This window comes from Pan paniscus, chromosome 7 (assembly GCF_029289425.2).
Source record: "Pan paniscus chromosome 7, NHGRI_mPanPan1-v2.0_pri, whole genome shotgun sequence".
Taxonomy (NCBI): Eukaryota; Metazoa; Chordata; class Mammalia; order Primates; family Hominidae; genus Pan; species Pan paniscus.
Window position 1 is genome coordinate 76,509,215 of NC_073256.2, and position 15,115 is coordinate 76,524,329.

General features: G+C 41.2%; 1 protein-coding gene across 14 annotated transcripts in view; it reads left to right on the forward strand.

Moving 5' to 3' along the window:
* The window catches only part of CHD7 (chromodomain helicase DNA binding protein 7), a 191,705-nt gene extending 181,882 nt beyond the window's left edge, over nucleotides 1-9,823 (forward strand). For 9 of the 14 annotated variants that reach the window (XM_034966133.3, XM_055116578.2, XM_034966134.3 and 6 more), the window contains 4 exons: nucleotides 3,711-3,932; nucleotides 5,002-5,142; nucleotides 5,354-5,458; nucleotides 7,841-9,823. In XM_034966133.3, the coding sequence (XP_034822024.3) occupies nucleotides 3,711-3,932; nucleotides 5,002-5,142; nucleotides 5,354-5,458; nucleotides 7,841-8,758 (1,386 nt within the window). In that variant the 3' untranslated portion in view covers nucleotides 8,759-9,823. The remainder of the gene's footprint in view (nucleotides 1-3,710; nucleotides 3,933-5,001; nucleotides 5,143-5,353; nucleotides 5,459-7,840) is intronic. The other 5 variants (XM_055116580.2, XM_055116581.2, XM_055116584.2 and 2 more) reach the window with 2 other exon arrangements.
* The last annotated feature ends 5,292 nt before the right edge of the window (nucleotides 9,824-15,115 follow it).

Sequence of the window (15,115 nt, forward strand, 5' to 3'; positions counted from 1 at the left end):
TGAGGTGGAACAAGTTTCATTGATATGTTTTAGGCCTGGCATTTATTAAAATTAGTATAAATGTTTCATTTTGGACCTAAGATTTGGGTTAACATAAAAAGCTAGTGACTGCAAATTCTCCTATCTCCGTAAGTAGATATTTTAAAAATTTGAGCTGTGCTTTTGCTAGAATAGGTTTGAATAGAATGTGTGAACCAATGGATTTTGACTTTTCCTTTCTCAGTTCAGAGGAAATAAATGAATGCAGTATAATCAAAATGATTTTCTTTCTTAATCTGCTTCAACTACATCTCACCCAAAAATGTGGTGCCTGACTCACTGATGACCAGAATTTTATCCCAAAGAGCACAATTACATGTGCTTTTTTAAAAATGGTTTAGCACTATATATCTTGAACCTGTTGACCAGAAGCCCCAGTCACCATAGTGGCTGGAACTCCTTGTCTGTGTTGTGAGGAGTGGGTGCTCCAGGAAGCCTTCCAGGTACTGGGCCATCCTGGACCCTTCTTCAAGCAGTGGGACACAGTTTGGGAAACTGAAATTTGAGATTGAGGGAAGGCAGTTGTCTGTTTCAACATGTTTTTACTTACACCATCCCTATTATTATTTGCCCATTTTCTATTTCTTGAACTCAGAGAAAGCTTAATAAGAAGGCAGGAAAAGACATGGTTGAGTTAAAGTTCAGAAATGAAAAATAACATCCACTGAAATTTCTTTGCCCTCTGGTGGGGTCTAATTAAAACAGAAGCATTCAGGTGGCTAAGAGTAAATTTTCAAAATTGGGCCGGGCATGGTGGCTCACGCCTGTAATCCCAGCACTCTGGGAGGCCAAGGCAGGTGGATCACTTGAGGTCAGCAGTTCAAGACCAGCCTGGCCAACATGGCAAAACCTTTTCTCTACTACAATTATAAAAATTAGCCTGGTCTGGTAGCACATGTCTGTGATCCCAGCTACTCAGGATGCTGAGGCAGGAGAATTGCTTGAACCCGGGAGGCGGAGGTTGCAGTGAATCGAGATTGCATCACTGCACTCCAGCCTGGGTGACAGAGTGAGACTCCGTCTCAAAAAAATAAAGAAAATTTTTTTCAAAATTGATTACCAATGCAGTGATCATCGTAATGGTCATATTTGTTGATGGTATGATTGTTTTCAGAATCCTGTAAAAGTACACTTTGTAATGGACTAGCTGTGACTTACATGTTTTCCGTAAGTTAAAATGCCATTTCTAGGGGTATGGCCCTCAGACAGAGTTATAGCACTAGTGAATAGCCTTCCTGTTTGAAACTACTTCTTTGATAGATTTTGTTGACTGATAAATTCTTTCTCCATAAACTTTAACAAATTGGGAAGTTTCTGCAGCTGACACTACTTTTTGTTTATTATCATGTTCAATATTTGTAGGTTTTTTTGTTTTTGAAACAGGGTTTGTTTTTGAGTCAGGGTCTCACTCTTTCGCCCAGGCTGGAGCACAATGGCGCAGTCTCGGCTCAGTGCAGCCTCCAACTTGCGGGCTCAATCGATTCTCCCACCTCAGCCTCCCTAGTAGATGGGACTACAGGCGTGCACCACCATACCTGGCTAATTGTTTTGTATTTTTGGTGGGGACGGGGTTTCACCATGTTGCCCAGGCTGGTCTCAAACTTCTGGGCTCAAGTAATCCACCCACCTCAGCCTCCTGAAGTACTGGGATTACAGGCAATCATGTTCAGTATTTGGATCACGACACAGCTTTGTCTCTGGATCAGGTGTTAGGAATTAATAATGCAACACACGTGCTTTTTTCCTATTGCAAGTACACATCCTATTTTAAATCTGAGACTGATTTTATTCATTTCACTATTTTAAGCCGTTGTTAAGAATTTGTTGATATTTTTCTTTTTCTAAAGTCCCATTTAGAAAGCCTGAGAGAATTCCTAATTGAAGTTAGAGAATGTATTTTTAAAACTTTTTTTTTTAACTGTCACATTTTGAAATGTAGGGATTCCTCATTTGGTGTTGTCGGGGGTGATGTGCATGCACATAAAATACAAGGAAAGCACTGCTCGATCTGTAAATAAACCAAGTAGGAAAAGATGTAAAGGCCAACAGTGTTACCTGGATGAAAGAGGGCAGATCCTAGAATTTAGTATTTTATCAGCACTCTAACTGTGCTGCCATGAAAAAGTAAGAGTGCATTCAGCAACAGTGGACAAGCTGGCACTATTCCCTGTGCCAGCACTGTGAGTCAAAAAATACAGTCCTGACAAGTGCTTGCACTGGAGAATGCAGTGTTTAGGATGGGGTAGCACATAAATCATAATGTGTCCTGGTTGTTCATGTGTGCCATGACCAAGGGATGTCTAGGGTACTTTGTGAGCCCAAAGGAAGCCTGGGAGTGGAGGGAAGAGGATATGGGGAGAAACAGATGAAGAAGTTTCCCTATGGATGGCTGTACTTCAATTAAGTTTTGAAGTTCATGTAGTAGTTGGTCATTTTAAAAGGGTTGGCAGAGAACATGTGTAAGAGGAGAGAGCCTCTTGGGTTTGAAGAACTGAGGAATTTGCTGAGGAAGTGAGCTTCAGCAGAGATGAGCTTGCAGAGAAGGCAGGATGCAAATCATGGAGGGCCCTGATGCCATTCGGAAGAACTTGGATTTTGTCCTGGAGGTAATAGGGATGCAATTATTGAAAAAAATAGGAGAGTGATGTGACATAATTTTTTGAACTGGGAAAGGCTGCATTTTAGAAAACTGACTCCAGCGTAGTGGTGTGGAGGTTGGATTGAAGATAGGTGGGATTAGAATCAGGGAGACCATTTAGGAATATTGCAATAACCTGGGTGGGAAGTGACAAAAGCCTGGGCCATGGTAGAGCTGTGGGGAAGGAGAAATGGGTGTCTGGAGGTTGAAATAACTGTAGACTTCAGTTAGTGGTGGTCTTTCCAATGTTGCCACACATGTCTGAGACAAAGTGTCCCACTACCAACAAAATTATATTGTGCACAGAGTGCCAATAAGTTACATATAGACTGGCTTTTAGAAATTCCTTTAGTATAAATTATCTTTAATATCATTATCCGGGGATCTCCAAGAGAGACTGAGAGGCCGCCTTTCATGCGTATCAGCTCAGACTATACCCCCCATGTTGTATTCCCAGTGGCTGGCTTAGGATTTCAGAGCATGGAACCTTAGTGGACTATAAATTTTTTACCTAATTACTAGTTCTACAGTGTGAAGAATGATATAAAAGTTTTGTCTTCTTCTTTTTATTTTTATTTTTTTGAGACGAAGTCTCACTCTGTTGCCTAGGCTGGAGTGCAGTGGCACAGTCTCTGCTCACTGCAACCTCTACCTCCTGATTTCAAGTGATTCTCCTGCCCCAGCCTCCCAGGTAGCTGGGATTACAGGCAAGTGCCACCATGCCTGGCTAATTTTTGTATTTTTTGTAAAGATGGGGTTTCACCATGTTGGCCAGGCTGGTCTTGAACTCCTGACCTCAGGTGATCCGCCCACCTCGGCCTCCCAGAGTGCTGGGATTACAGGCGTGAGCCACCGCGCCCAGCCTCATTTTCTAACTTTTAATAGCTGTTCCCAAACAACTAGACATTGTTTCTAGTAACTATTTTCCCTTTTTGATAAAAGATCCATTCTAGGATAGCGTTTTCTTGAAGTAGGACATTGTCAGAGGCTCTCTCTTCGTGTGAGAATTCATACCATTGTGAACTTTCTGCAGGAGGATGCTGAGGTGACCAAAGCTTTTGAAGAAGATATAGAGACCCCACCAACAAGAAACATTCCTTCTCCCGGACAGCTGGACCCAGACACACGGATCCCTGTTATCAATCTTGAAGATGGGACTAGGCTGGTGGGGGAAGATGCTCCTAAAAATAAGGATTTAGTTGAATGGCTGAAGCTGCACCCTACTTACACTGTTGATATGCCAAGTTATGTACCAGTGAGTATTGCAGAGTTTAGAGTTGGAAGGAATCTTGCAGGCCGGTCCACTTCATTCCCTTACAACACAGAAATCCCTGACAGCTGGTCCCTCTGCCTTTTCCTTGAATGTTTCCTGGTCTCAAACATTTCCCAGGTCTTTGTTGTTGAATCTTCTTCATTGCAGATACTAGCTTCAGGTCTGTCTTACTGAAGGCAGCCTTACAGTTATTTGAAGATGCGCGTTATGCATTTCCTTACTGTTTGCTTCTCCCATCAAACTCATGTGACTTCTTCAGTTATTCTTTCCACGGCATCGTTTCCAGGCAGTCTTAGTATTGGGGTAACACTGTTGAATGCACTTTCTCCAGTCTCCAGACGAGGCCCCGCCATCCCAGAGTGCTATGAAGCCATTACTTCCAGAGATTTGACCAGTTAGTGCAGCCCGAGATTGTATTAGCTGCTTTTATGGCAACTAATCCTGGTGCCTTATATTAAACGTTAGACAGTTCATATCTCCAAATGGTTTGTCACACGAACTGTTTGCTAGCTAGCAATGCAAGTCTTTTGCTTTCTATATTTATGTGATTGATTTTTTAAAACTTAAATGTAGAGTTTTACATTTTATTTTGTTGGGTTCAGCCTAGAGTTCTTGCCACTCAGAATGTACCCCCACCCCCTACAAGATCTGTCTGTTTGTTGGTTAGTTCTCATTACAGACAGTCTCATGTTGTTGATGGGGTATCATCTCTGTGTTCATTGGAGCCACTAACTAGAAATTAGTAAAAGTACTACAGAAAGCCTCCTTTAAAAGTATCATGACTTGGTTAAACATTTAAAGAAAAACTTTAAGTGAGGTTATTGATAGACAAAAGGAAAAGCCAATTCTCACTTATGTATTCCTTAATGGACGGGTAAAATAGGAGTTTTTTCTTTCAAAGAGAAAAATATGGTTTCTAATATTAATAATTAAAATGATTCTTGAAACTTCCATAATAATTGAAGATGATCTGACAGTTCTCTTTGGCATTTATATAGAGAAGAATAAGTACTAAATACCAGTTTTACTAAATATGTTTTTTCTTTTGCAGAAGAATGCAGATGTGCTGTTTTCCTCATTTCAGAAACCGAAACAGAAACGACATAGATGTCGAAACCCTAATAAATTGGATATAAACACTTTGACAGGAGAAGAAAGGGTGCCTGTTGTCAATAAACGAAATGGGAAGAAGGTAAACGCTGGGAAAGGGAATTGATCACTATGCGATTTCTTAGCCCAGAAGGAAGTGTTTTATCCTGCCTTCTTCTATAGGGGAAAAGAATCCTGTCTGCCCGGATGCGTGTGTGCGTGTATGTGTGTATTATAGAAGGGGGAGGGAGTAGATTAACAGAAAGGGGAGGGAAGACTGTGTTTTTAATCATTTGTCAAATGCCTCTACCCAGATGGGTGGAGCTATGGCGCCTCCAATGAAGGATCTACCCAGGTGGCTGGAAGAAAATCCTGAATTTGCAGTTGCTCCAGACTGGACTGATATAGTTAAGCAGTCTGTAAGTACAAACTGCATTTCTATCAAGAAAGGTAGCTATACAAAACTGTTTTCCTTAGTCTTTCTTATTTTCTGTTGGCCATTAATTATTCAGTTGTAACTTAGCTTAAAAGAATTGACATAATACATCATTTTCATACATCATTTCATACATCATTAATACATCATTTCTTACATCAATACATCATTAATCCAAAGTGAATTCATTTATCAGCTCCAATTTAAAAGGTTTGTATGGAAACATACATTCACAATCTTAGAGGTAGACTTCTCCAGGGGGGATTGCCCCAGCTAAGCCTACTTAACAGCTCACCTGTGGAATAGGATGTATGGTGGTTGAGATCATTAAGATTAACTGTGATTTCTGATATAAAAAAACCAAAACAAAACAAAAATACAACAGTTCTGCCTAAAAGATTTGTTACCATTAGCTTTTTAAAAATTCGTTCATGACATGCTGGTTCTTTGTTTTAATTATACATTAAAAATGTCTTTCGGTGTAACATTCTGTTGATCTTAACACACGTGTGAGTTTGTGAACTGACACCGTAGTCAGAATAGGGTTCCATCCCCCACCCCCACCACCCCGAGTTCCCTCACACCGTCCTTTCCCCGACCGCAGCCCCTGGCTGCCGCTGACCTGTTGTCCATCCCTGTCTTTTTGAGAATGTCCTGAAATGGAAGCATGAAGGACATAAGTCTTGAAGCAGTTTCTTTCGCTCATCATATGGAAGGTCATCGATGGTCGCATGTGTCACAGTTATCTCCTTTCTGTTGCCAAGTAGCTGTCTCCATTGCATAGATGTGACACTGCATGGCTTAGCCCTCACACACTGAAGGACATCTGGGTTATTTCCTGATTTTTGAAACTATGATTAGAGCTGCTATAAGCAATTGTGTACAGGTTTTGGTGTGAACATAAGTTTTCATTTTTCTAGGGTAGATACTAAAATATAATTACATTTTCCATATTTCAAAAATACTTTTACATATATTTGAAATATCCAAAATAACACATTATAGAGGGCATAAAACATCCTGGGTTTATATTATGTTATACTATTTTATAATTTTTCTCCCATACAATATCTTTTTTTCTTTTTCTTTTTTTTTTTTTTTTTTTTGAGACAAGGTGTTTGTCACCCAGGCTGGAGTGCAGTGGTGAAATCACAGCTCACTACAGCCTCATTCTCCTAGGCTCAAGCAATCCTCCCACCTCAGCCTCCCAAGCAGCTGGCACTACAGGCACACATCACCAAGCTTGGCTAGTTTTTGTAATTTTTGTAGAGAAGGCATTTTGCCACGTTGCCCAGGCTGGTCTCAAACTCACCTCAAGCAATCTGCCTGCCCTGACCTCCCAAAGTGCTGAGATTACAGGTGTGAGCCACTGTGCCCAGCCAAAAATTTTTTTTAATTGACAGATATTTAATTGACAAAAATTAATTGATGAATAAAATATATATGCAAGGTGTACAGCACGGTGTTTTCTTTTTTTAAGAGACAGGGTCTTGCTGTGTCACCCAGGCTGGAGTGCAATGGTGCAATCATAGCTCACTGCAGCCTCAAACTCCTGGGCTCAAGCAGTCCTCCCACCTCAGCCTCCTGATTAGCCAAGTAGCTGGGATGACAAGCATATGCCACCACACCTGGATAATTTTTTTTTATTTTGTAGAGATAGGGTCTTGCTATGTGCCCCGGGCTGGTCTCAGACTCCTGGGCTCAAGAAATCCTCTAGTCTTGGCCTCCCAAAGTGTTGGGATTACAAGCATGAACCACGGCACCTGGCTTCAAAGTGATGATTTGATATAATTATACATTATGTACTTTCCTTTTAAAAAATTTGTTATGGGTACATAGTAGGTGTATATATAGGGTACATGAGATATTTTGTACAAGCACACAGTGCATAATAATCACGTTGGGTAGATGAGGTATGCATCACCTCAAGCATTTACCCTTTGTATTACAAACAATGTGATTATACTCTTTTAGTTATTTTAAAATATACAATAAATTATTGTTGACTGTGTAGTCACCCTGTTGTGTTATCAAAAACTAGATCTTACTCATCCTGTCTAACTCTATTTTTGTACCCCATAATGTACTTTCTGATGTATGATTTCTTGAGTTAGTTATGGATGCAGCTAACTTGACATTTACCTCACTGATGAGTAGCCTTGAGCAATTTTTCTGCAGTTCAGCAAGCTAACATAATAATAAAAACAAGTTTTGCTGTCATTAAGTTTTATCATTGAGCTGTTAGGAGGGAAGAACTACTTAGGTATTTCCATTTGGAATGGCAGGTTCACCACAGAGGCTCACATTGAGATCAAGTTGTCTTCGACAGCCTTTATAGCCATTGTTTGCCTCCCCTGTCCTCCAGGGTTTTGTTCCTGAGTCGATGTTTGACCGCCTTCTCACTGGGCCTGTAGTGCGGGGAGAGGGAGCGAGCAGAAGAGGAAGAAGGCCCAAAAGTGAGATCGCCAGAGCAGCCGCGGCCGCCGCTGCTGTGGCCTCCACGTCAGGGATCAACCCTTTGCTGGTGAACAGCCTGTTTGCTGGAATGGACCTGACGAGCCTTCAGAATCTCCAGAATCTCCAGTCGCTCCAGCTGGCAGGCCTCATGGGCTTCCCTCCAGGACTGGCAACAGCTGCCACCGCCGGAGGCGATGCGAAGAACCCTGCTGCTGTGCTGCCCCTGATGCTGCCAGGAATGGCGGGCCTGCCCAACGTGTTTGGCTTGGGCGGGCTGTTGAATAACCCTCTGTCAGCTGCTACTGGAAACACCACTACTGCTTCTAGTCAAGGAGAACCGGAAGACAGCACTTCAAAAGGAGAGGAGAAAGGAAATGAGAATGAAGACGAGAACAAAGACTCTGAGAAAAGCACAGATGCTGTTTCGGCTGCTGACTCTGCGAATGGATCTGTTGGTGCTGCTACTGCCCCGGCTGGATTGCCCTCAAACCCGCTAGCCTTCAACCCTTTCCTCCTGTCCACAATGGCCCCGGGCCTCTTCTACCCATCCATGTTTCTACCTCCAGGACTGGGGGGATTGACGCTGCCTGGGTTCCCAGCATTGGCAGGACTTCAGAATGCCGTGGGCTCCAGCGAAGAAAAGGCTGCTGACAAGGCTGAGGGAGGACCCTTTAAAGATGGAGAGACCCTTGAAGGCAGCGATGCCGAGGAGAGCCTGGATAAGACTGCAGAGTCCTCCCTCTTAGAAGACGAAATAGCACAGGGTGAAGAGCTAGACTCACTTGATGGGGGGGATGAAATAGAAAACAATGAAAATGATGAATAACCAGTACCAGTTCCAGTTCAAGTGTTTAAAACTTTTGACAAGTGGTAGTCCTACTGTTTACACTCACAGTTAATGTTCATACCTAGTTTTATAAGCTGTTCTGTAACATAGTGTAGCAAAAAAAAAAGTTCAAGTCATGTTATACAGGTGTGTCAAAAGGTATCTTGGTCATTAAGTATTGTGCAGTGCATTATTTATTATCCCTAGGAGAGATGAAATTTGAGAGGTGATCATGTCTTTTTAAGGAAACTTACATAATGCTCTGCTTTTTTTTTTTCTCTTGGTACCATTGGTATTATAATAAAGAGCAATTTGTAACTGAGTGGCACTAATGGAAGAAAGTGCTGCTCAAAGGAAGTATGAAGTTATATATTTAATTTTTTAATTTTAATTTTTAATTTTTTTGCTGTGAAGGTCAAGCTGAAATTTACCATACATATCATACTTGCTCATTTGTTTCCCTTTTTGACTGTATGGGGGTTCCCACACTCGCGCATACACACACATCCATACACTCTGACAATCTCCACGCTAGTGTGAACGCCTCTGTCCCGAGGCGCAGCAATAATAAGGCAGCTGTTGAATGTGAAGGGTCCCTTTGGAAAATTAACCTACTGGGAGGGTTCTTGCCAGACAGAACTACAGTTCCATTGTCTCGTGGTCTTGTAATGCACTGGTAAAAACAAAATAAATAGATGAATAAATAAAGAGTGAGAGAAGAGAGAATCAGGTACCTTTTTTAAATTAAAGGACTTTGTTACTTTAGCCACAAAGCTAAAACAGCATTACCTCAGCTCTAAACTAGCCTTGAAGTTTACAGACATGACTTTGTAAATGTATTGTTTTTCTTTGTTGTGATGTCCTTTTATTTTTTTCTTTGAAAACTGCTATCATGTAAGATAAAATGTAAATTGCTGCCAACTGTAGTAATGATGCTTTTAATAAAAGTGACCCATGATATGCAGAGATGTAATTATAGAATGTAGTATATAGGGAAACTGGCGTTCACTCTATTTTTTGTATTCGCAATAGATGCAAATACAGCATTCTGGCTTTTGTACAGTTTCTTGATATATCCTCTTATACTAGATTAGCTTTTGGTAAGACACTAAACTGTCTCGAAGACTAGACAGGAAGGAAAACCTTGAATTACTCTCACATAATTCCACTCCAGATAGCTCAACAGAAATGCATACAAAAAGCTCCTATTACTCCCTCAAAAGGGCATCTGAGACCGAGAATACTTAGAAATGTGTGCAGCGTGTGATAATGTGGTACACTGAAGAACAAAAGGGCAAAAGAAAAATGAGGCTTTAACAGGCACAATATCTAGGTCATTTATCCTTGGTTAATGGGTAGAAAAACACAATGCGGTAGTGTCAGCAAGGGACACAAAGGCACTCTGGTGTCCTGCAGACCAGCACTCGATGCCAGAAACCAGTGTGTGGAAAAACCCATGTGGAATTGAAACAGACCCACTTAAGCACACACGCGCGCACGCACGGTCTCAGGAGCTACTGATTTGTGGACCCCTTTTTGACCTTTGGTATTTAAAGTAAAATATAATTTGAGATCTACTGTTTTCACCTTTTTATGTCACCTGAACCAACACAAAGCCATATTTCCATCCTGTTAAAAAGCAGGGGAAGGGATGTGGACGAGTGTTTCGTGTGTGTTGCCTTCCTCCACACCCTTCCCCCAGGACGTCCGCACACAGTCCACCCCCAGCCAGTGTGCTGCCAGACAGGTGGTCTAAATTCCTCCCAGACAGTAAGATTCAGTTCGTTTATGCCCCAAGATGAAAATATGCCCCTTAATGATTCTGGGAAAGAAACAACCTGAGCCCTCCACCTTACAGATCCTGTGATTGCTTTTATTTATCATCGTTGTCTGCTGAAAGTGAATGGGCCGTGCACACTGGAGGAAAGTGCCTTGAAGAGAATATTTTTTGAAAGGGAATTATTTGAACATGGGAAAGTGAAACTAGGTCTGCATGAAGTATAGGGAATTTAAGTATTTAAGTAACAAAGATGTTAGCAGGGAGAATTTGCTTAATAAAATGAGTCATTAAAGGGTGTTTTTTTTAAAGTTCTTTGTAGTATTGGAAATTTTCCTATGAGCCTCTGTAAATAGAGAATATAACGTGACACTGTTAGAATAAAATTCTAAGAGCAATGATGATCTTCAAAGCAAAGCCATCAGTTGCTCGTGGCCAGAGGACCCCTGAGTTGTTGGGGCTCACTGGCTTGTTATGTGCATCATCCGGTATTCGTCCGTTGACGTGGCTTTAATGTCATTCACATTTTCATATTGAAAAATGCATTTTTTTTCTTCCAGTGAAATTCATTCTTGGTAGTAGATCTTGAATCTACCTAAGTATTTTATTTTCTTTCTTTCTTTTTTTTTTTTGTTGTTGTTGTTGTTGTTGAGACGGAGTCTCGCTGTCTCCCAGGCTGGAGTGCAGTGGCACAATCTCAGCTCACTGCAAGCTCCGCCTCCCACTTTCACGCCATTCTCCTGCCTCAGCTTCCTTAGTAGCTGGGACTACAGGCGCCTGCCACCATGCCCAGCTAATTTTTTTTGTATTTTTAGTAGAGACGGGGTTTCATCGTGTTAGCCAGGATGGTCTTGATCTCCTGATGCTTGTGATCCACCTGCCTCTGCCTCTGCCTCCCAAAATGCTAGGATTACAGGCGTGAGTAAAGTATTTTCAATTCAGTCAGATACTAATGGGTATGATCGTGTGCCTAGCGTGGAGGAAGCACTGAGGTGCCAAGGGTTCTCCTGGCATTGCTCCCTGATGGAAGTTCTGTTCTTCCCTGAGGAGGCTGAGGCCCGGGAGTTGGCATCATCCCCAGCAGTAAGTGCAGGAACAGGACTTGAACTCAGGTGGTCTGACTGCAGAAGTCTGTGTATGTGCTCCTAAAATACTGTGCTTTTAGGTCTCTGAAAGAAAATTATGACATAAGGATAACTGAAAGTTTGCTGTTTATTCCCCTTCATAACATCTTAAGTTTGAGGTTGGGAATTAAGAGAAAGTCTTGAATTAGAGACTTACCTCTGGCTAAGGAAATGAATCCCACCTACCTCATTTAAATTTGGATTTATTTTGCCCCACAAGTATTTCTATTTTATAAAGAAATCAAGTCTTTAAAAAGAATTTGTCCAAATAAGTTAGAGAGAGAGTAAATCGCCAGCCTGGTATTTGAACCCCAATTGATGTAACTCCAAAGCCCAGGCTCCTAACCACTATGCTAGTGTAATTAACATTCATCAGCAACATTGGGTGCTGTGTGCTAGAGGCTGTGCTGGGAATATAGAAATGAAAGCAAACAGACTAGTCCCCTGCTGTCATGCAGCTTACATCCTAGTACGAAGAGATGCATAATAGAATAGAAATAAAATGTTTGCAGAGCAAGGAAGACTCTTAAGGTGATAGGATGGCCAGGAAAAAGCTCTCTATGGAGGAGACAGCTCACACCTGAGTGATGAGAAGCAGTAGGCAGACTATATTCTAGTTGGAGAATTGTCCAGACAAAAGGAATGACAAATGCAAAGACCTTGAGCTGGTAATGAGCTTGGAATAAGGAGTGGAGAGGCCATCTGCCTTGAAAAGTTGGGAGGCATGGTCAGATTACATAGGGCCTGGATGGATCTGGTGGAGGATTTGGGTTTCATGCTAAGTGCTGTAGGAAGTCTTCTGAAGGTTTTATGCAGAAAAATGGTCATTTTCATGTTTTTAAAGGATCATTATGTCTGCAGTTCAAAAAACTCCCTTGTAAAGGGGAGTCAGCAATTCCAGCTGGGAGATGGCTGTAGCAGCCTTGGGTCAAGTTAGTGGGCAGTAATGGAGAAGGAAAGCCGTGGATGGACTTGGGATATGTTTTGAAGAGGTAGACCCTCCAATTTAAATGAACTTTTCAGTGAATAATTTGTATTAATTCTTCAGGACTACTACTAAAAACTAACAGATAAAGAATGTTCACCATGCTAATTTTTTAAAATAAGAATGTTGTGATTAGTGTTAGAAGAAGATACTGGGAAAATAAATTTTTCCATCATGTACATTATAAAATTTTCTTTTTAGTTCAATGAAAATTATTTGTTAATTGTCTGTGGGAAGAGTTTTAGACATTAATTCTGACAGGTAGAGGAGGTGAGAGTGAGCATTGTTGAAGCAATGTGTGTTACAGCAAACATCTCTGTGTCTCTAGGGCCATCAATAAATTTAAATTAGGAAGCAAAACAATGTAAATGACTTCTAACAAGCACTTAAAAGAATACATCTTATTCATTCAACTTGGCTCTCTAATGAGCAATTTTATGTTTTCTTAAGCACAGGTAAGATTTACCACAGTTTTACAGACATAGTAAAATAAGCTATATTTGGCAAAATAGATGAATAAATTACCTTCGGGAATACTTTACCTAATGTAAGACTCTTAAGCATTTCATTATTGAGATTTTTGGTAGGGGAGTCACTTAATTTGAAGATTTTCTGGTAAGGGTTAGGATGATTGTTTTCTAAGTATTCTGGACTATTTAAGTTATTTTATGCAGTGCAACATAGCGCCACCCTCCCAATAGGTCTATTTGTCTATAAACCTTGTTTTGGATCTACAGATGTAGATTTGAATTTTAATTTGGATCTCCTTAATCAAATGTGTACTATGTAATTTAAATGAAATTAAATAATAAGCTAGTGACAAAATTTGAAATATTTTGACATCTAATATCTTTACCTTCCGAACGATTTACTCTTTTTCTTTTTTTGAGATGGAGTCTCACTTTGTCACCCAGGCTGGAGTGCAGTGGCACAACCTCGGCTCACTGCAACCTTTGCCTTCCAGGTTCAAGATTCTCCTGCTTCAGCTTCCTGAGTAGCTGGGCCCATAGACATCTGCCACCATGCCCGGCTAATTTTTGTATGTTTAGTAGAGATGGGATTTCACCATGTTGGCGAGACTGGTCTCGAACTCCTGACCTCAAGTGATCTGCCTGCCTCGACCTCCCAAAGTGCTGGGATTACAGGCATGAGTCACCGTGCCTGGCAGAATGATTTACTCTTAAAATTTGTTTAGCTCCTAAGCAGGTTGAAATTTTCTTCACTTGAACAAAGATGGCAGAATCCCATTTCACATGTTGGCAGGCATGCTATTTAAGTGTGCTGGTGCCTCTCCACAGTAGGATCCTGCTGTGAGCCTTCCCTTCTCATGAGGTCCTTCCTGGGCTCCCAGATAAATGTCATGATAAATTTGGAGTTGTAGCTAAAGGGCAGCCTAATAGATTTCTAATATATAATAAATAGTAGCACTAGGTCAAAATACTGCTTAGGAATCACTTTATACTCCAGGTGGCTTCCTCCATTGTCCCCTCGCCACCTCTGCATTTTGATCTGAAAGCTCGATTTCAAGATTACAAATGAGAGAAACCTGATTCTCTTCTGTGACAGGAGCCAGGTACTGCAATGGTTTGCAATCCAAAACCTCATAATTGTCAGCCTCAGTTCAAGAGACTTCAACTGGGATATAGGCTGGATGACTGAAACCTAAGCAGGCTGTAAAGTTAATAGTTTTGGGGAGTGCGCATGACAGTTTGGAAAACTCATCCTGTTTAACATGTTTCACTATGTTTCCCTAGGAGTCGGGAAGCTCAACATTTCAGAATTCAGCATTTGTGTTTGTTAATAGGCACTGGTGAGTTGATCCACACCACACCCTGGTAAGTTAGGCCAGTCTTGTTGCCACCAGCCCTTTACCAGGTGAGGCAGGGTCATTTGCCCAAGGCCAAGTAGTACACAAGTGTCGTGGCCAGAACTAGAATTTGGACTTTTCCAGCGGACGTGATGGCTAGCTGTGGGCCATCTTGGGATAAACCCACCATCAATGTTAATTCAGGTCTAGGATCTTAAACAAAAACCTAAAATAGATCAAGCTACAAGATATTTTAATAACTGATGGTGTGATCTGAAGAGCAAATCAGAAAGTTCCAGAATCTCATGCTGCATTACAGAAGTGATTATTGAAGAATGGCTGAAAGATGTTGAAGTAAAAAAAAAAAGCAATTAACAAGTAGGCTTTATATCCATGCTGAGTTAATGATATGATCTATGCAACTGACAGTCTAAATATTTCTGCATGTTACTGAGGATATTCACTGGGATTTCTGGATAGTGAATATTGCCCTTTCTTCTACCTTGTATCTGAATGGCCCTAAAAGCCAGCCCCGGCTTGTAGAAATCGAGATGACAAAGTCTGGAACCTATGGCTCCTACAAGGATGGAAAATAGCCCCAGCAGAACAGTGTTGCTTCATCTGTCCCCACCCACAGGGCTTTCCTAGGCTATTGTAGCTCTCA